Raw genomic sequence first — 21,169 nt, 5'->3', positions numbered from 1 at the left:
AACAAAGTTAAGTATAGAGGTAGAGCTTATGGCTCTATTATACGCAGGAACAGAATTAATCTAGTGGGGTTGCTTCTTTAAAGAAATCGGATTAACCTTAGATAACAGGCAGACGATTAACTGCGACAATCTACAGACAATTCGACTGCTTATAAAAGACGGGCCAGAGCTATCTACGAAGCTCCAACACGTCGACATACACTACCACTGGTTACGTTAGGAAGTACGTAACGATCGAATTAGGATTAACTGGACGCCTACTGCAGCAATGGTAGCAGACGGCTTAACAAAAGCTCTGCCAAGGCAGAAGCACGAGACATTTATTTATTAATTGAATTTGGTTAATATCAAGGAAAGGATCTAAATTGAAAAAGGTAAGCAAGGAGGAAGATATAGGGTATATTCGACTCAACACCATGCCAAGACCCGCGATACAGCTTTGACCCGTAGGGGCTCAAAGCTAGGGGGGTGTGTCGATCCAGATCGGGTTTTCTTACCACCGTCTTACTACCGTCTTACTACCGTCTTACTACTGTCTTTGATGCCTAGTGCCCTAGGTCTCACCACCCGTTTCTATTACCTATTTTGACTCAGTTGCCTGGACCTACCTCATGTATAAATAGCTTCTTTTCTTCATAGTTTGAATAGACAGAGAGTCCTCATTCTTTACTTACTCATCGGTGCACGGACTACCGATCGACAGTTGGCCACACTGGCAAAAACTCCACCCTAAATTCAAGTGAGAATAGGGTCCTGAAATATATGATTCTCTTGGCTGACTCTGTCGCTAACCGGCAGAATGTAACGGATTCCCATTCTTCTCTAGCCCAGGATGAGTCAAATCAACAGAGGAAACTTTGGCTTTAGCCATACGCCAATATTTACTAAGGTGGAGCGAAGTGGACAGTAGAAGCGTTGACGAGATGTCAAGCATCAATTCACAAATCTTCACAAATCTCCACACAATCCTGTTTAGTACCAGGCCATATATGAACCACATCCTACACTATTGCCCCATACTACACAAAATAATGCTCCAAAATGCTGAGAAGCATGCTGATACTATGAGAATCTCATCGCCCTAGCCTTTTCCTTAGCCCGAGTTACCTCGTACAACGATGTTCACAGTCTTCTATTCAGCCTCTGCTGACACTTGACCAGACCCACTTCCGAGATGGACAACTATTTGTTTCTCAAGGGGATACTGCAATGGATTTGTTACGTATCAGCACCTTAAGCATCCGTAATCTCTAGACTTTAGTCAATTAGCGAGTCCTCACTAGCATATCCGAATCGCGCCTCTTCATAGTATTCCCTATAGAACCCCAGTCTAAAGTCCACGCCGTGGCACACGAATCCCCAAAACCTGCTCAATTCACTGTGAGTTATTAGGCGACCAAGGAGAAGATGCCGGGGTATATCTGCTCGCATCGCGAACACCTGCCCACGAGTCAGTTCTCAATTACTTCAAACCGGAGCAGCCCCTCCTCACTAGCACCACTCCGCCATGCAGTCCGACTTCCCCGTATTACGTCCTCTGCAGTTAAAGCATGTCGTCCCAACGCTCACGTACGGCATGGTAACCCTCGCCTTCTACCACCTAAATAACGATAACAGCTACCAAGCATAGTTTCTGATGGGTGGAATACTGGTAGCAACAGTAATGGGCCTGTCGAGCGCAACAAATGTCCAAGGAGTAGTACTTAGTTTCGCATCGTGGTGTATTACCACCTGATTCTGAGTTCGTGTGCCCATCACATAACGGGACGGTATCGCATGCAGGAGGTTATTGATGAAGAGACGCAAGACGAGAAAGACTATTCGCCGAGGTGGTCAGTGTTCGGCTTGCGAGAAAGATCCAATCCCCAATCGAACCCCTCGTCGAATCCATCAATGGATCCCGACCTCTTCTTGCAAATGATGTCTATTACCTAACGTCCTCTCCAGTCTACTTAAATGCTAGCCAAACCCGTATATTTTCGCTTTGGCCTTTCTGAAGACGTAGAAAAATCGAGCAGGATACGCTGGAGGTTGTGCAATTTTCTATCGTATTTTTCTTACATTGAGCCCAGTCGTTTTTGGCGATGCTATCCTTTTTATCTCCTCCTTTCGTATATTTTCGATATTTCCCTACCTTATATAGTTCGAACATTTATAGGAGCTGCGTGTGCTGTTTTAGATTTCTGTTTGTCTTGCTGAGTAGGCACCTCAGGAGATTTGGGCCTTTTGGAGTAAACATTCAATCAATGATAATCCCATGCGATTCTCATCGAAATCATAGGCACTATTTTTAATACGTTTGAAATACCTAAGACATCATTTAGAGTAAGCATACTGACGTGGAACATATAGAATATCTGATTCTCTTGACTTTTCCCTTGATAAGTCCGTGGAACGTAACAGATTCTTACTTTCTTTAATCAAGAGTAACCTAAAGACAGGGCAGCTGTACCTTTAACAATGTACTGATCCTGAAAGCGGAGCCAAAGTGTCGATCGAGTGGCGATTGCGAACTGTCGTCGTCAGCCTCGTCGTCAGCCTTTCGCCACCTACCTCGTGTATATAATGAGACTCTAAAGCCTCTTGCAATAAGACAGAGTCCTCATTCTTGATCGCCCGTTCGACACGAAGTACTAAGTAAGATATGTGCAAACCTTTCGTTACAAAGTGGTATTGTAGATTACGCACTAAAAATGAGTTCGAAGTTCTTCAAATCCTCTACATTGGATTATATATGAACTGCAGCGTTACGTTGTAAAGCTACCATGACTGATTTCGAAGTTCTTCAAATCCTCTACATTGGATTATATATGAACTGCAGCGTTACGTTGTAAAGCTACCATGCAATAAAAAGAATTCCTCGAAAAAGTTTTGGAGCGAGCTCATACACACCGGACTCCGTTCACACTGACCCTTGTTTCGATCTGTCAACACTAGACCACGCCAGCCCTTTCAAGTAAGAAGAATGAGTATTTGTTTCTTGAAGTAGTATCGTAATGGTTTGGTGGCTTACAGAGGTTTCGGCAAATTAGCGAATGCTCATTAGCATCGCAGGCCTAGCACTCCCTTTACAGAGTCCCCCCTCCACGATCGAAGTCGGAAGTCGGCACGCAAATTTCCAGAGACTCGAACTACCCTCTCAATTTCCTCTAAGCCGCCAGCCTGGCTCTTGAGCAGAAGCCGAGGAATTTCTCACTGCTGCTCTGCCTACGAGTCAGTTCTCAACTACTTTAACCCGGAGCAGTCCCTCCTCACTAGCACCGCTCCACCATGCAGTTAGGCTTCCCCGTATTACATTCTCTGCAGTTAAGGCATGGGGTGATGCATCCCCACCAGCGCTGCCTCCATCCTTGCTCTCCACCAGAACCCTTGATGCTCTTCATTTCGCCGTAAACCACAGCCTCAGTCGGAGTTTGTCCCCGCCAATCCACACTATCCGTGCCCTGCATAAGAGCCTCGGACATGTGCAAGCCAGGATAAACCCGCAAATATATTAATCGGGCACCCTTCTAGAAACCACCTTGTTTTCTACCGAGCTGCTTGATTGGATTTAGAGCAGCCCCACCACAGCCTGGAGGGCCGGCAGCCACTCGCTAGCATCCGAAACCATCCGCCGCCTCCGCAAACGGTTCATCCCGTCGCACTCCACATTCCCGCTACCCCACCTCCCCTCCGATCGACGCTGATACTAAGGTCATTCCACGCTACGCTACACGAGTAAGCAGACTGAGGCCTTGGGGAGCAACCTAAATCTTCGGTATTTTTTTGGTCTGAGTGTAGGGGGACATAGGGTGGCTCGAGCTCGAGCTTGCGTGTTGGAGATTTACGAGTACACGATTTTGACTTTGGGCTCGCCCAAGTAACTTAATAGTAGTTCCACAGAAAAAAAGAGAAAGAAAAAAACGCCATCTCCGGTTTTTTTCCAAGCCGTTTTCCCCTCCTGCTCTCGCTGAGGATGGGGGTTTTCCCATCCCGCCGCACCGTTTCGTGTGGTTTCATCCTCCTAGCCCGTCGTTAACAAAAAGGTTAGATAAAAGGTCAAATATTTAGAGGGTATAAGCAGAAGTGAAAAAAAAACCGAAAGCACGGTAAGCAAGCGCGCAGCTAGTGCGCAGCTCGCTTCTTGTGGAGATAGGGGGAAATGTATAGATACAGGGAATAAAGGTGGTGCAAGCGCATGACAGCGCAAGGGTTAAGATGAACATTGTGCGATACAATCCAATCTAGACAAGCGAGGAGTCATCCTCTGTTTCCTTTTATTGACGGCTCAGCTACCGGACTGTTGTGAAACTTAGGTATTCTTTGACTGAGCAGTCGTATATAGTGGATGTGGCCGTCCAGGCATGTGTTGCGCAAGTGTTAACAAAAGTAGTCATTCACTCCGAAATGAGGGCGCTAAGGCAGGCCAAATTAACTTTCCACGTGTCGGGATCGAGCCTAATTTCTGTGGCGTTGACTAGGGTGCGCACAGGCGTCCGACTCAACTCTCAGCCGAGAGAGCTCATGAAACCATCTTTAACCAGGGCGGTCGGGTCATAGGACTGTGCGGCGGAGTTCTGCAGTTGCTTTTGGGCAGCAGCAGCAGTTGCCTGAGCTACTGCAGCCTCACTAGCAGCGGCAACAGCTGCTGTGACGTCATTCTTGGTTTCCGTCGGGGCACCATTACCGCCGCTGCTGGCTGGACGACCTGCGTCCGCGCCCTCACGTTCACCAACGGCCGCTGCAGCCAGATGTTGAAGACCTGCCATATTTGGTTGAGTTCCAGAACCTTGCTGCTCTGTTGAAGGGGCTTTCTTCTGGTGCAGCAGGTCTCGAATTGCAGCATCCCATCCTGGTCCTTCCACGCCCCTGTGAACTATACTGCCATTGGCGATAGCGTCATCCATTTCAGCAATCGCATTTAGAGCCTCAAGCTGAGTCTCGGGGCGATCTGCAAGCTCGGTTAGAGAAGTGGCAACAAGACTACCCAGTATATGGTTAAGGGGAGAAATCGGAGGATGGATGAGATTAGCCATGAGCTCCTTTGTTAGAGCAAGAATATCACTAGGTGCAGTGAATAGAGAAAGGCGTGCAACAATGATGCGCAAGTACTGGTAGGCCAAATGGGGAGGAGAATTGCTCAAGAGATTGGTCAAATCTAGGGACTCCTTGAAACGAGCTAGTTGGCCATTCAGATACAAGGATGGCGCAGACGTCGAAGTCATAGTGGCAAAGGCGTGCGGGGATTGAGGTTCAATGTTTGGAATACTGTTCGTCCGAATTAAATAGGCGATCTGACCCACTATGTCTGAAGCGCCTTTACGATGTTAGTATGCATGAGAAAAGGAGGGATACTGCTTACGGGCAAGATGATAGCCGATTTCGCCAAGCGCGTTAAAGTCATCACGGGATACACTGCCGCAGAATAAGGGCATGAGCAAATCCTTGGACATGCTGGAGGCGTGGAAACGGTCTAGAATGAACACAGTCCAAAATAGTCGACGGGCAACGTCTACCGCCTCTGGGTCCTGCTCCCGAACGCTTTGGATCATTTTCGCATCGTTTAGACCTAACTGGGAAATTCGACCGGCCGTCCGGCCAAGCAGTTCAGCTGAACTATTCATCGCCCCGGGGCCGGACTTGTCGGACGCAAACGCCAAGAAAGCGAGGGATTGCGTGTATACGAGATGGTTATAGAACCGACGGGCTGAATCGCCATCATCCAGAGTATGTTGAGCTTTCTCTACTAGGTCTAGAGTGCGGTGCAAAAGCTGTACAATACTAACTTCAGCCTGCGGGAGGCCTGAAGCGGAAAAAGAACGGACCGCACATTCCAAAGCCTGAAAGAAAGCGTCTCGTAGCCCCGCCGGGCAACCTGTCAAGCGATTCAGTGATGAAGAGTCTGCCGCTAAGATTGGTAGCGTAGGATGGATCAAGTGGTAGTAACTTAAGGCTATTAGCAATCAGCTGAATCGTGTGGAAGAATGCTTACGCTTTGAGAACACCCTCGTTCGAACCTTGTATCAAGCTGCCTGCTAATGCAATATCTCCGAAAGAATTACTCATCCGCCTATATCCACCTTGAGCGGCACCATTGGGAGAATATTGGTCTCCGACAAGTGCTAGATCAATATTAGAAAAGGCGTTAGGGATTGGCGGGAAGTCATATATACCACGCTGAGTTGAGTCCTGGCCAGACCATCCCATAGCGGGACGGTGTCCTGGGCCATAGGGGTCCGGTAAGCCTTCTGATATTGAGTGAGTACGTTTCCTTGAATACTGAGTTGGTGTTTGCATGTCTGGCAAGCCGGATAAACCCTGATCCCCCATGCCAACGTAAGGAATGTCATATCCAGGCTGGGGAGGAGGGTGCGGATTTGCGATTTGGCTTTCAAGTGTATTTAGCCGGTCTGCTAACTCTTTGATATATCTGCGGATAGGATTAGCGATTCAAGTTGTATACAAGACTAAATTTAGCGCACCCTTTGCTAGGTCCTCGCTTCATTGGTTGGCGACTGAATTGACATCGTGCGCCGGTACGCTTGCAGCTCGAACACGCTTCGGGTCCATTCTCAGAGGTGGCATCGCACCGAATCTACAGAAATTCAGCAAGGATTGCGCATTTAGGATGAACAAATCCGTCTCACTTTCTTCCTTCGGCATTCGTCACAGGCTCTTGATACCTTTGAACGCTTTCGTTGGCTGGAGGATACGTCCGGGTGTTCGCCATAAGGAGCATGGTCTTCAAGGTTCATGACAGTTTGCGCCATTTGCTGTGGTGAGTGCGTGGGCCGATTCGGAGTTTGGAGGTGATGATGAGACGCGTTCATAGGGTTTTCCTGCGGGGGGCCAGCTGACATCATGGCACTGCGTGATAGATGCTGCGAGAGGTTTTCCTGCAGCTGCAACTCCGGATCTACTTGCTGGTGTTGTGGTTGGGGAGGCGACATTCCTCCGTTCTGATTGTTCACGTAGAGGCCAGCAGAGGCACCTCCTGCTTGCGCGGCGTCAGGATCGGGGTATGATCCGCCAGACGCCATGGTTTTGTCGCGGGGAACGAGTTTAAAGGGCACTGGCAGACAATAGATGGGGTGGACCGGGTGGAAGCTTTTCCGCGCGGATAGAGATGATGGCGCTTCGAGATGTGCGGGCGGTGGTGGAGGAGGAAGAAAGTGAGCAACGGAGACCGAGGCGCGTGTGGTTTTTCACCTTGAGCGAGGTCGCGCTTTACGCCATCTGTACTAGCGCATTAGAGGATGAAGGCAGCCGCATCATGAAAGCGCGGCGACCAAAAATAAGAGGTTAACGCAGCAATGGATTCATTTCGAAGCCGCCATGATTGCATCCAAGTGTTCCTCTTTCGAGTATGCACGTTTGTTGTTGGTGATCGCGCCGGGTCGGGAGAACCTGTGCTCCTCATCGGTCCTGAAACGGAGCGAGCGGAAGGAGGCTGCTCCCGTCACGGTGAGAAGGGCTTTGGGCAAGCTGACTGGATTGCGAGTATGGAATTTCTATTTAATGCCCGAGCCTTCCTCTCGCCGTCTGCATGCTTCTATTTCCCGTCATCTAAACACGTATAAAGAGGTACATGGGAATGTGTACGGCGATGCTGCGGCGATGCTGTCAACCGTTCCACTCTCCTTCGGCGTCTTGTGGTCCATTTTATCCGAAGGGCGGGGGAGTTTTCCTGAAGAGGTACGCTGTGCAAGACGGAATAACTGCGCCCTTGTGCTCCGAGCTGCCCAGCGTTGAAGCCCGCCGCGTCGAATTGGTGAAAGCCATGGCATGCACTCCTGCTTGAAACGTCCAACTGCAGAAACCGCTGCCATGCTGGACCGTGAAATGTTATACACGTACCTGGTTGTTTCAGGCTGGGCTGGCCAGCCCCAGATCCCGCAGTTTGCTCATATTGATGCCATTGCTCCATGGCTGCATGGCTACATGGCTCCATCTGGAGCATGTGCCTCGGCACTGCATTGATTCGCACAAAGATACCTCGGGGATGTAGCTACTGTTATTGTACAATCTCTGGTCTCACGGATCACCTGCATGGAGCCCCGAAGCTGGGCGCAATATAGCAGCCCACAATGTTCCTGAAAGTAGTGGCACAACTAGTAAGGAACATGCCGGCTGCCATTCGCTGCAGAGAATTCACTAAGAACACACTCTGTGGATCACCGGCTTGGCAACCGTCCCCCATCAACGCCAATCAATAGCGTCACCAACAGGCGGAGGAAAAAAACACTTTTCAGTTAAAGCATTGCTTATACCAAACCGATGGAATCGTGGCCTGCGTTGTCAAGGCGCTGTAGTGCTCACGACGTCGCGTGATGCTGGCGGTTGCGCAAGCTCATCTTCAGATCACAAAAGAAACGTTGTCAGAGTGCCCGTCACGTTCGCTGTTGTCCCAGCGAGGACTGGCTTAGTCGTAGGCTGGAGCGGGTTAGGTCCTCAGTAAGCGCGGGTGCGACTGCAAGTCATCGGTCTGGGGGAGTGCGAGTACGGTGGCAATCAAAACCCACGGTGGGTGCGGTCGCACGGGCAGTAGCAGAAAGCATGGGGTTCGAAGGGGTCGAGGGGGGTTGAGGCGGGCGGAGGGTCGTGCCTGGAGAATGCTGGTGACAGGCATTGCGAAAGCGACAGCGCTGGGGCGATGGAGACGCAGCGATGCAGCGATGCAGCTGGAGGCACCGTCTTCAGTCTGGGGGGGGGCTGGCTGGGCTGCAGGCCTCATGAATCTGCGCAAGGCAGCCGGCAGGGTCCAAGTGCCGTGCTCGCTCACGATGCCTGATCTCAGCAGCGGTGGGTGAAGAAAAAGAATCGGGGTCGTGCTTGTCAGTGTCAAATGGCGATTGACTAGCCCTGTTGCGTCGCTGCAACTAAAACCCGGCCATCCTCCATCTTCGAGCCCTCTACTCTCGTTCTTGCCTTCTCCTCAACAACCTCCCATCACCGGATTTACCACATAGCTTGTCGTTTTGGTCGCTCCAAAGCGTTCCTGGTCCAACGCGTTACGGCCAGCGCCTTCTGGTGCACGGCTTGGCCTCATCTGCCCTCTACCTCCATTCCACTCCACTCTTGGCTCTACCCGGTGTCGTCGGCGGCGTTTGACGGTCCTCTGCTGCTCTGCAAGGCGTTTTTACTGTCCCATACATAGATACCCGACTCGTTTATTTGGATCTTCTTTGCTCGGTTGCTTGCGACTTATCTATTCTTCCTCTCCCGCCGGCTTGCAGCGATCAGCGACTTCGCCTGTCGTTGAACCCATACGTTTTTTTCTCATTTAGCCTCACATACAGATCATCCGACCGACCGCGTCCAGTCTGCCTCGACCGCTCTCGGCCGTAATCTTCCAAGCATGCCTGTTATCGATGGAGAGAAGTTTGCCTGTGCCTCTTGCATTAAGGGCCATCGTGTTAGCGGTTGCACGCATTCGGGTATATCTCCTCGACCACGTTTGCTGACGCAATGATGTTTTTGCTGGAAAACAAATCATAGGCTGAACTTTATATCTTAGATCGGGAGCTTCACCACATAAACCCCAAGGGCCGTCCTGTTAAACAATGCGAGCATTGTCGTGGTGCTCGCAAGTCCAAGTCCCACCACGCCAAATGCGATTGTGGTGACAAAAAGGACAAGGCCAAAGACAAGGGCGATTTGAAGGGTGAGAATCTAGATGATACTGGTGTCGATGGGGTCTCTAATCATGCTGCAGTCGATGAAACTAGCTGCTGCTGTCACCACGGCACTAAATGCATCTGCGGCTTGAAGAAGGACAGTCTCGACCTGAAGCTAGACACTAGCTCTTTGAAGCTCGCTCAGCACGGAGCGAAGGCTAAGCCTAGACTTACTACAACACACTCAGAAAGCACTTTAACAGTCTTCGCGAACGGCCATCACAAGCGTTGTCACAGGTTGAACAACGCTGCTCACGTTTCCGGCGCTCCATACAAGATTCCACGGGCTCATACTTTGCACGGTTCGTCTGCTCTTGGCCACCACTCGCACGACAGCATAGAGCGATTTTATGGACGGTCAGACGTCCCCGCTCAACGCTCGGTCGATACTCTCCCGCTGTCGGACAATAGTTTTTACGGCATTTTTGGCTCTGCTCAACGCTCAGTCGACAGCCTCCCTCTTACTCCCTTGACTGGGACACTTGAGGTCAATGGCACTAAATATGACCCGCCGAAGTCCGTGTACAACAGCCAGCCTATCAATGCGGTTGCTAGTCAAGATTGCAGCTCCCCTAGCGACAGCCATCTCAGTGACACTTTTTCTCAGCAGTGGCCTTGGATGAACTCAATCATTCCGAGTAATGGCCAATTCGGGTTGGATAGCTTGTCGACTTCTCCATCGCAGGAATTTCTCCCAAATTCAGAGAATGATTGGGCTATTCCTTCTGCCGGGCTGAACAATCCTTTGTGGTCGGCTGGGGACCTTCCTCTGGACCCCAGCAAGCTTATCAACAATGGCACCCAGCCCACCTCCCACAGCGGAGAATCCAATCGACACAGCCTTCCAGGCTTGACTGTGTCTTCTTCCGGTGCACAGTCTGAGATTGGTGAACCCGCACTCTTTGGAGATGTGGATGTCAGGAATCCAACCTCTGCGGCCAACGATCCGATTTACTGGGATGATACCGTGCAATTGCGTGACCCTCCAGCATACCGCATGAGCTCCACATCCATGGTTAACGACCTTGGCCCGGCTCCTACGTCGATGCCTACCAATGACTCCCGTAGTTCTCTTGACTCGGCGTATTTGAGGCGTTCGAACGACAATCTTTTCTTTGAGCAGGAGCCTAGGTTTGATTCAGACGCGACCTCTTATCAATCCCCTACCGTCGAGGATATCCAATCATCAAAGGCACTCTCAAGCCCTTCGACCTATGCAGCTGCCACCACGCGATCCGATAGCTCTACAGCTTACTCGGCAGTCGATTACAGTGCACCTCGGTCTATTGCTATTCCGAACAGCATTGATGATATTGTCACTAGCAACCCCTGGAGCTTTTGCCTCCCATCTCTAGAGGCGCCTATTGACGGTGGTCTTGAGATGACAAACTCATACCCGATATGGTTATGACAAATGGCCCAAATAGAATGCCCGTTCAGACTCGTCACACCCCACCCCTTCGTCACAAATTCACGACGCCATGACTCATGACGATGTTGATCCGAATGATATCTGTCACTACCGGAAACCATTTAAACCTTTAAGTGTCGAGTGTCTCCGACTACCCTTGCACATTTGCACCCTTTGTAGCCCCGGCTCGCCTGTGTATATTTCCTGATCCGAGCCTATCTACCTGACCCCTGTGTCATTTTTACTCCTTTTACAACTGCTTCTTTTCTTCCCTTTCTAGCGTATCCGCGTGCAAACAAATGGAAAGCAAGCGTGCGTTTATGTCATATTGCGGTCGGCGGACAAGTGATATCAGAAGGCGGCGGCATATGTGGGGGTTTCTAAAATAATAGACTGGGAATACCGGAGTTACATGTCTTTGTGTTTATTAGCTAGGTCGGAATCAGATGAAAATTCGTTTGCTATCTAGAACATGCTGCTAACGTGTGCACCTTTGAGATGCCGTTGTGAAAGAAGGCAATCGGTTTTAATGCGGGTGGGTGGGTGCAGTTGCTCAGCCTCGATACAGCTGACGTTGCAAAGCAGTCGTGTAAGGCTGAACCCCCACAAACGCCTTCCATACAGAGTTTTCAAAGCACCTATCACAGGAGCTGATTCGCACTGTGACCATTGCTACCTCCACACTCTCCCACGCCCAGATATCCTGTGGCCCGTATCGCTCACGAATCCTTCAAGCCGAGCCTCCAAAGTCAAACCATCACGAATAGCTTCTCCTAGAGTCCCAAGCAGCAGGTTCCTCACTGACAACGCGACCAGCGCGACCCCTGCCCCAAGTCACGGACGCGGGCCTTCCTCAAATTTCCAACTAGAAAATTTTCTCACGCGTAGCTCCATCTAGCTATATGTGTAATTATATGTCGAGAGTTGTTCCAAAAGAAATACGGAAGGTGTCGAGAGTCGTTCCAAAAGAAACACGGAAAGAGCAAGAACTAACAGTTAGCTGTTTCCGCTTCTTTCCCCTCGCTTCATCCCCCGCTTCAACCCCCGCTTTAACCCCCGCTTCNCCCCCCGCCCTTCCCCCATCGCCCCCACCCTCCCGAACGCACGCTCCCCAAGCAAAAACCCCGTCTCCCGCGCCCTGCGCTCTGCACACGTGCGCTTTTGCTCCATTCCCATGCGCCTCTGCAGCGAGTTCCTAGCGTGCCGAACGGGTTGCCGCGAAAGTCGGCATCTTCCCACATCGGACACTTGTCGTCAACAGCCGTGAAATCAAGTTCGATCTGACTTTTGATTTTCTTTTCGGGCTCGCGGTACGGCCAGCACACAGGGGACCGGGGGCGACAACCCAGGCGTCCGACTACCACAGCCGCACCAAAACTCACAGTTTTGCGCAATCGGGTGAGGAGGAAAAGAGCCTCCACGCGTACAAAGAAAAAGCTGAGCCTCCGCGCCCCAACGGTTCGTCCTACCCGAGCCCGGCGACCAGCTTATTTTACTGTGCAGTGCCTCCCTGAACCTAGCCACTAAGTTTGCCTGCTCAGCCTCCTCGCTGAATTAACCCACCACAGCACGGTTTGTTTCAAGGCGGCTATGGATAAACCGGGAGCCGGCAGTTTCGTTGCTACTGTTTCGCGCTAAGTCGCTTTTGCACCATGATCAGAGCCGCTAACTGCTTTCTTTCAAACGCCGCGGCGCCGGCGGCGTCCGTGCGACGTCGTTCTGCACCGGCGAGCCAGGCCCGGCCCCGTCATGCCGGCTCGGTAGGCTGCGATGACCGCTCGCTAGTCAGCCCCATTTTCTGCTCGGCTTCGCTTTCTGTTCGGCTTCGCTTTGTGCTCGGCTTCGCTTTTGTTGTGGGGCGCGGTGGGCCTTCGGTAATTGGGTGTCAGGGGCAAATGAGGCTGCGTGCAGCAGAGTGGAACGTGGAATGAAACTTAATGGGAGACACGTCAACTGGGTTAGGCCTGGGTTCCTTGAGAGCGGCGCTTGCTGAGGTGAGAGGGTTCTAGATGACTGACGAGCAATAAGCAACGGTAGAATTGGGAAGTTGTAAGTGGGTCATCGGGAATGGAGGGGCATTGGCGTTTCGGACTTTCAAAGAAAAATTCCACTGTTAGGCGCTGGGATAACTTCAGGATACGTTGGAATTGATGAATATTTCGGCTGCGCAGGAAGGATGCAACGGGGAGAAATTGTGAAGGTGCGATGGGTAAGACTTTCGGAAAGTTTAAATTCAGGATTTTCTATGCAGATATGACCCGTGTTAAGGTGATGTCGTATCTTGTGACATGCCCAGAAATTCAAAGTATGGTCAAAGTGAAGTGTTAACTATATACAAAGCTAGGATGGTATTTTAACAAGCAGTAAACTACTCGTGACAAAGTAAAACATCCACTTCCAGAGCAATTCAGGGCCGCCGTGAGATCCCAGAGCAAATAAGATATATCGAATAATGAATGCATGGATAACTCTTCAGTGTACATGGCGAAACCTTTTAGCTCAGCAAGCGGCACCATTTTTTACGCGCACAGGTAGTCAGATCAGATCAGATCAAACCAATGTCATATTTGAAACATTACGCTTTCATAACCCCAAGCCAATTCTCTGCCAACACCCCCAAACATCCTGACATAACGTCAAGAAGTCATCATCTTCAATGTGCTGCATCATCCAGTCATTTATCACCGTTCTTCTCTCGTCAGCTGGCAGAGTCGTATAGGCTGCGAGATTCTCAGCATCGCCTGGAGTTGCTTCGGCTGAGATACGTGTGATGATTCGGTCGAGGTATGCCATCTCGGATAGATCGGCCGTCGCATTAGAAGTGCTAGGTCTTACTATGGAAGAATATTGCAGATCAGAATGCGCAGAGAGACGTTCCTTGGTCGAGCCTCTTGAATTGTCCGAAGCAGGCGGATGGGTTTGTTGGCCATTCAGATCACCCCGCTGCTGGCCATCATAACCATTGCAGCTTTGATAATGCGTCATGGTTGGTCGTGTCGTCGTTCTTGCAAAATCCTTAACAAAATTTGGCTTAGGTAAGGGAGGAAGGTCAGCGGTCGAACTTGATGGCCTACTTGAGTTCTCAATTGGGCATATTCCAGTAGCCTTTTGCAGAGTGGAGGTTCTTTGAAACGGTAACTCGCGTCTTGGAGGAACGAGCCAGGTAAGAGTATCTTCTACCTGAGAGACAGGAGCTGTCCACGGTCTCTGGCTAGATGCAGCTTCATTTTCAGTGATAGTCTGCAGATGAGAGCAGTGAGGTCTTGTCGTCGAGGTTATAGGGTCAATAGCTCTTTCAACGAAGCCCGATTCTAAAGACGGCGATGCCAACAGCAAGCCTGCAGTGCTCACTACGTTCTCATAGTGCTGATCATGACCCTGAATGAAGCGCATAGAGCCAGCCTTCTCTCTAGCGTCTGAAGACGCAGAGGGTTGAATGCTATGGTGAGCTTCCGTTGTTGTGTGAGAAGGAAGAGTGGAGGACCGGTGGACATGTAAGGGAGGTGGGCCACGAGAAGCATTTTGGTGAACTATTGAAGAATAGACGGGCTGTTCAGAGTCGAGTGGGCGTGGATTTTGTACCAGATGCTGGGCCGAAGTCACATTGGGATAGGGCTCGGATTGATTCGTACAACGTTCATACGCAGTCGATTGTGAAATCTGCGATGGAAGTAGTGTTTGCATTGTTTGAGGTCGCACAACCTCTACCGAAGACATTGCATCCAAGCCTTGAGAGAAAGATGGCTGAATAGAAGTTGTTTGGTTGTTTAATCCGACAACATGCGTAGGAGGAAGTGCCGAGTGGCTGCTAAGTGAGGCTAAAGATGACGGTGGACAGGATGGCCCCGCATTTTCACTTTTAGTAGACGCTGTGCAGTTAGACGCTGGAATACTGTGAGTGATTCGACAACCCATGCTGATAAGTAGATCGTAGACAGTGGTGAAGTCACTTTCAGAAGTAAATTTTAGTTGGAGTCTGCGGATCTGGCCAAAGTAAGAGAAGTAGTCAAAACAAAGAGAATACATCACTTATACTTTACTGTCAGGTAAATTATACCTGATGGCCAACAAGGGGCATCGGACAAGAGCTGATACAGGAAGTTGCTCGTTACGAATTTCGATACCGTATTTCCGCATTGATTCGACAACATTAAGTGCACTCTTGACTTTTTCTTCAATATCAACAGATTCCTAAGAGTGAAAGAGATGAGGTTAGGGAAGTGAAGGAAAGGAAAATAATCATTAGGGTAGGAGATGAATTCATAAGGACGTTTTGGCAACGGTATGCAATGATCATACCAATGTTTGACTCCCCTGCACGATCTTCATCATTTTAGAGCGCAAACCTGGACCGTTGCGGAAAGAATCAAAGACAACAAAGAGATTTTGTACTGTATGCTTCCATGAAAACTTGTCAGTCTCAGTAGATGCATCAAGGGCATAAGAAAACTTCAATAATGGAAGACTGATAAGACTTGTTGACATGTCCTCTGGGACTATGGGAGGTCTTCGCATGGCCAATATCCTAGTAGAGCGGCTAATTAGTATCGTGAGCAAAGTGTTGTAATAGATAAACTAATTCTACACAGTCAGAGCTGTTGGAACAGTCTACTCTGAGGTGGAGTGGTATTATGCAGCGAGAGATGGTTGGAGGTGAAGAGGAGAAGTTCGTGCAAGACATAACGGTGCCAAGACCCTCGGAGGCTGGCTTAATCCGGGTGTGAAATGAAGCTGGGCGCGTCGAGGATGCGACGAATACAGGCCTCAAAACTGTAGACGCTGGTCCATCACATCTTGAATCCCTCTGTTACGCTTCAAATCCCGAATGCGGCTTGTGCAGGTCCTTTGCTTCTCCGTGCCTGTGCTTGTGTCTCCTTTCTTCCTGTTGTGATCGCGCATTGCGTCTGCAATGGCTCCTGCTCGTCAACGCGAACCCTCAATCGAACGCACCGCAGAATACGATGAATTTATAGAGAAACTGGAAAAGTACCACGAAAAGCGAGGGTGGGTAATGTATCTGAGCATGGCGGGGAATTAGGCGTTGACTTGGCTGGCAGAACTCATTTCGAACGCGAACCCAAAGTCGGCACTAGGCATATTGACCTCCTGCGATTATACAAGCGGGTATGCGAGGAAGGTGGATATGATAAAGTCTCGGATACAAAGGGCAATAAGTTAGCTTGGAGGAGAATTGCTGCCGAATTTCTTCCAGGCAGCTCAAACGTGACAACTCAGGCATTTATTGTGAAAAGCGCATTCTACAAGAACCTCGCGTATGACCATTCATTCAACCACTACACAGTAATCACAAGCTGACACTAGCATAATATGCCTAGCGCCTACGAGATATCAGACGTCCACAAGCGCGAACCTCCTCCCAAGGAAATATTAGAAGATGTGTCGGCAAAGGGTGGCGATCTTTTAAATCGAACTGTTGAGAATTATTTTCGGCCAGTGAGTCGCGAAGCTGAAAGTCTAGCAAACGGCCAGGACAAAGATAGCGACGACTCGGACCAAGATACACATAAGACCCCAAAGGAAGACAAGATGGACATTGATGAGCCTGGGAGTACAGGTGGCAGAATCACTCGAGGTGAGACGTCACTCTACTTGCAATTCATGCGCAATGCTTCAACGATGAAAGATTCGTTGTATCGCAACTTCCTCTCCCAAGCCACATCTTCACACTGTTTCGAGCGAACCTTCACTAACTTACTTTTTCCAGCCCTTCGCCACGCACCACCACAGCGAGTCCTCTTTCAACCAGACCTCTCCTATACTAGGCAAACACGTCAGTCTTCTGGCAATATGAACTCTCCAACACCAGGCTCAGGCAGTGCACATGCACAAACCAATGGCACATATGGTTCCACTGGCGCTGCAATGACTATTGCAAACTACGAACCACGTCCGCCTCTACCTTCTGCTGTAAAACCGGTTGCTACTCCTGGGAATAATCCAGAGCACTTTAGGAACATTCGCAATAGGCTTGCAGCAGCCAGTAGGGCTTCGAGAGGGGTACAGCAGCACAAGGGCATGATGCTTCCAGGCAGTAAGTAGTGCCGTCATTTTTAGTTGAGGTAAATTATGCTCATCGCCAATGCGCAGCTGGCTTCATGGGCCCAAATATCTACATACGCGCTCTTCTTGCTCTTCAGTCCAATAATGTAGAAGAAGAAGCATACGCCCTTCACCATTTAGTCAAGATTTCTCATGAACGAGGCGACAAGTACCGTTTCGATGGTTTTCCTGGACTTGCTGAAGCCCTGATCGTGAAGGTCGTCGAAGTAGCCTCCCTATTCTATGACGTCAAGTGGGAGATATCTTACCGAGATGACGAGATGAACCAAGAGAAGAATGTGCTAAACGGCCTGACCGGCACACCAGACTTACTACAGAGGATACGATCACTCGCGGTTATTGACATGCAAGATGATCTGCTACCTGAGGACGTCACAGCGGCATTAGGCAGAGTCCACGAAGCAGGTCTGATCCTTCGCAATATGGCCATGCTCGAAGAAAATGCGCAGTATGTTTCCAGGCTACCTCTCGTTCGGGACTTAATTGTTATTGCCTTGAACCTTCCACGACATTCTACTATTATCGAGCTACAGCACTACTCACTCGAGATTGCTGAGCAGCTGACAAAGTACTGGACACTGGACTCACAGGATCCTCTATACCGGTCACTACTTGCGCAAGTAGACTCTACCGACCGTGGTCGGATCATAACCTCACTAAGAGCACTTGGTCGAATATCCATGAACCTGGAGGCAAATAATCGGCTAACTGATGTACCAATCGCAACTCTACAACACATTTGTGATTGGCTGTTGATCGAGGACGAAGAACTAAGAAATGCTTGTCTCGACTTCCTCTACCAATATACTGCTGTAATTGATAACGTGGAAATTCTCATTCACAGTGTCAATCTAGAAGGCTTGGTAAATCAGCTCGTCCGGTTGCTTCTCTACAATGCAAACACCGAGGAGCTTCGAGGGAGGACGAAGCCTCCCACTAAGTCAGCTCTGACCCCAGAGACTGCACCAAAGCTATCATCCGCAATTATTGAGCAGCTTGTAGCCCTCGAAGAACCGGAGCGTAGTTCACAATGGTATGAAGAACCTCTTACGCTTATTTTCATGCTTTTCTAACTTGCCTTTTAGGCTGCGGACCTGTTTTGAAGAAGACCCAGCAGGCGAAATCACGCAGATTAACCTGTGGGGCGCCTACAACCAGGCGTTTAACGACGTAATGCAAGCGCAGCCTCATCACAAAATGCTTATGCCAGCCAAGGACTTCATCACAAACGTATCTTCAACCTTCCCTGGAGCCACGGCCCAGGTCCTTCAGATTAGCACTACCCAGCAAAAATACACTATTCGCGGCATTCGACCGCGCTCCATTCCAGTTGACCCCATTGGTCGCCGCCCCTACATGCGATGCCAATGGCAGGCTCCAGCTCTCCTGAACGGCCATGCCGACACAAAACATTCCGCTGCCATCGCGGAATGCGGCGAATACGCTCCCACCGCTAAGCAGATGTGGGAACACGTGCTCTCCGCCCATCTCAAAGTGCCACGTGACGACACGGGCAAATGGCTCCTAGAAACCAAACCAGACATCAGCATGACAAATGGCGAAGCGACGTCGCCAACCCTCCGCTACAACTGCCACTGGGGTGGCTGCACACATTTCGATCCCGTGACCGGCTCGGCTTCCGCGTACGAGGTCGGCCAGCACGTCAAGACGCATCTTCCGGATGCGTCCAGCAAGAGCGCCCAGCGCCAGAAGCACAACCGCACCCCGTCCAACTCGACGCTCCTGACAAGCTCGGCGCAGCTGAACTACGCGCAGATGCAGTCCATGGGCATGGGCCCCGGGTTGTCGAACCCGCAGCCATCGCTCAAGTGGATGAACACGGCGACGGATGAGCGGAGCGATGCTGCTGGCTTGCCGCTCGCGAGTGTGCTTGTGCTGAGGAACTTGGCCAGGCAAATGGCGAAGCTGGAGGGCCCTGGTGAGCCTGTGGATCGGAGGGTCAGCACTAGCAGCGATGGGAGTATTCAGAGTGAGGAAAGCGACGGCTGGGTTAAGAGAGTATTCGCGCCAGTCAAGGACCAGTTGTATTTTGTTATGGCACATAACATTACGCTGAGGGAGTATATGGTTAGTCTGAACAAGGCGATCGCAGCTGGTGGCGGATGAGGTTTTTCAAGGCAGGGGATTTAATGAGGGCGATGTATTGGCTAGTTTTCCGGGGTTCTAGGCTTCGGCAAATTTATTCGAGAGTTTCCGGGCTGTACGATATAGTTGGCTCGGCGTTTCGGAGCTGGCGTCCTAGAAGGGAATGGGACGGGACAGTTTCTCGTCCGGTTGTAGAGATACCTAAAGGTGTTTGGCTGGTATTTCGAGGCTGGGTTCGAGCGACAGTCTTTTTATTCCTTCATAAAAAGTTCCCAGTTTTACCGAAACGGTGATATATATATTAATTAAAGTCGGACTTGAAATACGATGAAAGCTGCCTTTTCACTAGTCTCGCCTCTACATTTCAATGTAGGTTCTATGGTTGTTTTCAATTCTCCTTCGTATACATTTATATAATCTATATAATCTATAACTATGTGGGGCGAGGTTTGTTCTCATCTCCCTTATCTAATCTACTATAGGGTCTTATATTTAATCTAAGGCGTCCTATATTAAGGATAAACTTACTACTACTCTTACTAAAGTATAAAAGCTTCGCGATAATAGGGAGCGGAAAGTATTTAAGGCTTAAAAGACTGCTTACGCTCAGTTAGTCCGTCTTAAAAAGGGTTATAAAAAGGTACGCTTTAAGGAGTAGTATTTTACTAAGTAAGGTCTCTATAAGCTTAAGGCTAAGAAGGCGAAAAGGATTCTAATTATAAAGAGACGGAAACAGTTTATATACTAGTAGTAGACTCCTTAGGTAATCCGGCTCGTTTATTACCTTTAACTAATCCCTTTATCTTTAGCTCCTTCTTAATATTACCTAACCTATTCTCCTTTAATACTTCTATACCTTTTCTATAGAGTTCTTTAGGTTCTATAGTAGCTCCTAGGTAGTCTTATTATAGCCTATCTACTTTACTTTATGCTATATTTTATTATTAATATCCTTATAATTTACGACTTTTAAAATCTAATATTTGTCTTCTTCTTATTCTCTATACGTCTATTTTATAGACTAATAGCTCTGCGTCTCTATACGCTAGCTTTAGTATTATAATATACTATATAGAGTAGATCTTTATTTTCGCTAGTAAGTTAAGTCTATATATAACTTCTAAAATCTTAGCTGCAATTTTAAATAGTCCTAGTTTAATATAGTCTAACTTCTTACTTATTAACTTGTAAAATTTTTATATAATAGCTATACTTTATCCCCCCCCTTTAGATCTAGTTCCTTAGATCTCTTAGTATTATAGTACTTCTTAATTTTTTTAATACTATTTTTGCTATAAAATAGAGGTCCTTATAAAGATTTATTAATATCTTCATTTTTTCTTTTACTATACTACTTATTTTCTTTACTTATTATAGTAATAACAATATTCTAGGCCTATATCTATAATTCGCCTAAAATAGTAATATCTCTATACCTTTCCATAGTGTTATATTATATGCAAACTATATAACTAGTAATAACAATACCTAATTATTCTATGTATAATTAATATAATACCTTAGATACTACTCTAGCGTCTAATTTAACCTTTCCGTTTATCTATCTATTTGTGGATAATATATAATAGAAGTTACTACTCTAGCTTCTTATTCCGCTAAGAATACTTCCTAAAATACTACTATAAATCTTAGATCTCTATCTAATATAATTTTACTTAGTACCCTATATCTTATAAACACTTCCTTAATATAGATTCTAGTAATATCTTCTATTAAGATTTCTTCTATACATGCTATAAAGTAGCCCTATTTAGTTAATTTATCTACTATTATAAGAATTATATTATACTTCTATCTGGTAATAGGATCTTTTAACTTTAGTAACTTTATAATAAAGTCCTATAATATAACTTCCTATAGTCTTTCTAGTGTCTTAATAGGCTGTAACTTTCTA

General features: G+C 48.5%; 4 protein-coding genes across 4 annotated transcripts; 2 read left to right on the top strand and 2 right to left on the bottom strand.

Moving 5' to 3' along the window:
- Positions 1-4,487: 4,487 nt before the first annotated feature.
- On the bottom strand, positions 4,488-7,019 carry K441DRAFT_684876 (uncharacterized protein; the record flags this gene model as incomplete). Its single annotated transcript, XM_067651827.1, has 6 exons — positions 4,488-5,296; positions 5,342-5,925; positions 5,972-6,101; positions 6,153-6,409; positions 6,462-6,574; positions 6,627-7,019. The coding sequence occupies 6 exons, from the start codon at positions 7,017-7,019 to the stop codon at positions 4,488-4,490; spliced, it is 2,286 nt and encodes a 761-aa protein (XP_067507846.1).
- A 1,891-nt stretch (positions 7,020-8,910) lies between these two features.
- On the top strand, positions 8,911-11,507 carry K441DRAFT_654458 (uncharacterized protein). Its single transcript, XM_067647683.1, has 3 exons — positions 8,911-9,416; positions 9,497-9,643; positions 9,695-11,507. The coding sequence occupies exons 1-3, from the start codon at positions 9,338-9,340 to the stop codon at positions 11,065-11,067; spliced, it is 1,599 nt and encodes a 532-aa protein (XP_067507845.1). The 5' UTR covers positions 8,911-9,337; the 3' UTR covers positions 11,068-11,507.
- A 2,143-nt stretch (positions 11,508-13,650) lies between these two features.
- K441DRAFT_543983 (uncharacterized protein) lies at positions 13,651-15,552 on the bottom strand (the record flags this gene model as incomplete). Its single annotated transcript, XM_067642757.1, has 4 exons — positions 13,651-14,357; positions 14,703-15,051; positions 15,103-15,258; positions 15,367-15,552. The coding sequence occupies 4 exons, from the start codon at positions 15,550-15,552 to the stop codon at positions 13,651-13,653; spliced, it is 1,398 nt and encodes a 465-aa protein (XP_067507844.1).
- A 277-nt stretch (positions 15,553-15,829) lies between these two features.
- Positions 15,830-19,695, top strand: K441DRAFT_604237 (RSC complex subunit Rsc9). The gene is made up of 6 exons (XM_067645334.1): positions 15,830-16,071; positions 16,125-16,340; positions 16,404-16,660; positions 16,793-17,119; positions 17,176-18,181; positions 18,234-19,695. The coding sequence occupies exons 1-6, from the start codon at positions 15,977-15,979 to the stop codon at positions 19,273-19,275; spliced, it is 2,943 nt and encodes a 980-aa protein (XP_067507843.1). The 5' UTR covers positions 15,830-15,976; the 3' UTR covers positions 19,276-19,695.
- Positions 19,696-21,169: the final 1,474 nt, after the last annotated feature.

Source organism: Cenococcum geophilum (genome assembly GCF_001692895.1).
Source record: "Cenococcum geophilum 1.58 unplaced genomic scaffold K441scaffold_7, whole genome shotgun sequence".
Taxonomy (NCBI): Eukaryota; Fungi; Ascomycota; class Dothideomycetes; order Gloniales; family Gloniaceae; genus Cenococcum; species Cenococcum geophilum.
This window is presented reverse-complemented; position numbering and strand designations above follow the sequence as displayed.

Coding starts and splice junctions, on each gene's coding strand:
- K441DRAFT_654458 (XM_067647683.1), top strand. CDS start 9,338: ATGCCTGTTATCGATGGAGAGAAGTTTGCCTGTGCCTCTTGCATTAAG. Junction 9,417..9,496: donor TAGCGGTTGCACGCATTCGG/GTATATCTCCTC, acceptor TTTATATCTTAG/ATCGGGAGCTTCACCACATA. Junction 9,644..9,694: donor AGACAAGGGCGATTTGAAGG/GTGAGAATCTAG, acceptor ATCATGCTGCAG/TCGATGAAACTAGCTGCTGC.
- K441DRAFT_604237 (XM_067645334.1), top strand. CDS start 15,977: ATGGCTCCTGCTCGTCAACGCGAACCCTCAATCGAACGCACCGCAGAA. Junction 16,661..16,792: donor AGGTGGCAGAATCACTCGAG/GTGAGACGTCAC, acceptor TACTTTTTCCAG/CCCTTCGCCACGCACCACCA. Junction 18,182..18,233: donor CCGGAGCGTAGTTCACAATG/GTATGAAGAACC, acceptor CTTGCCTTTTAG/GCTGCGGACCTGTTTTGAAG.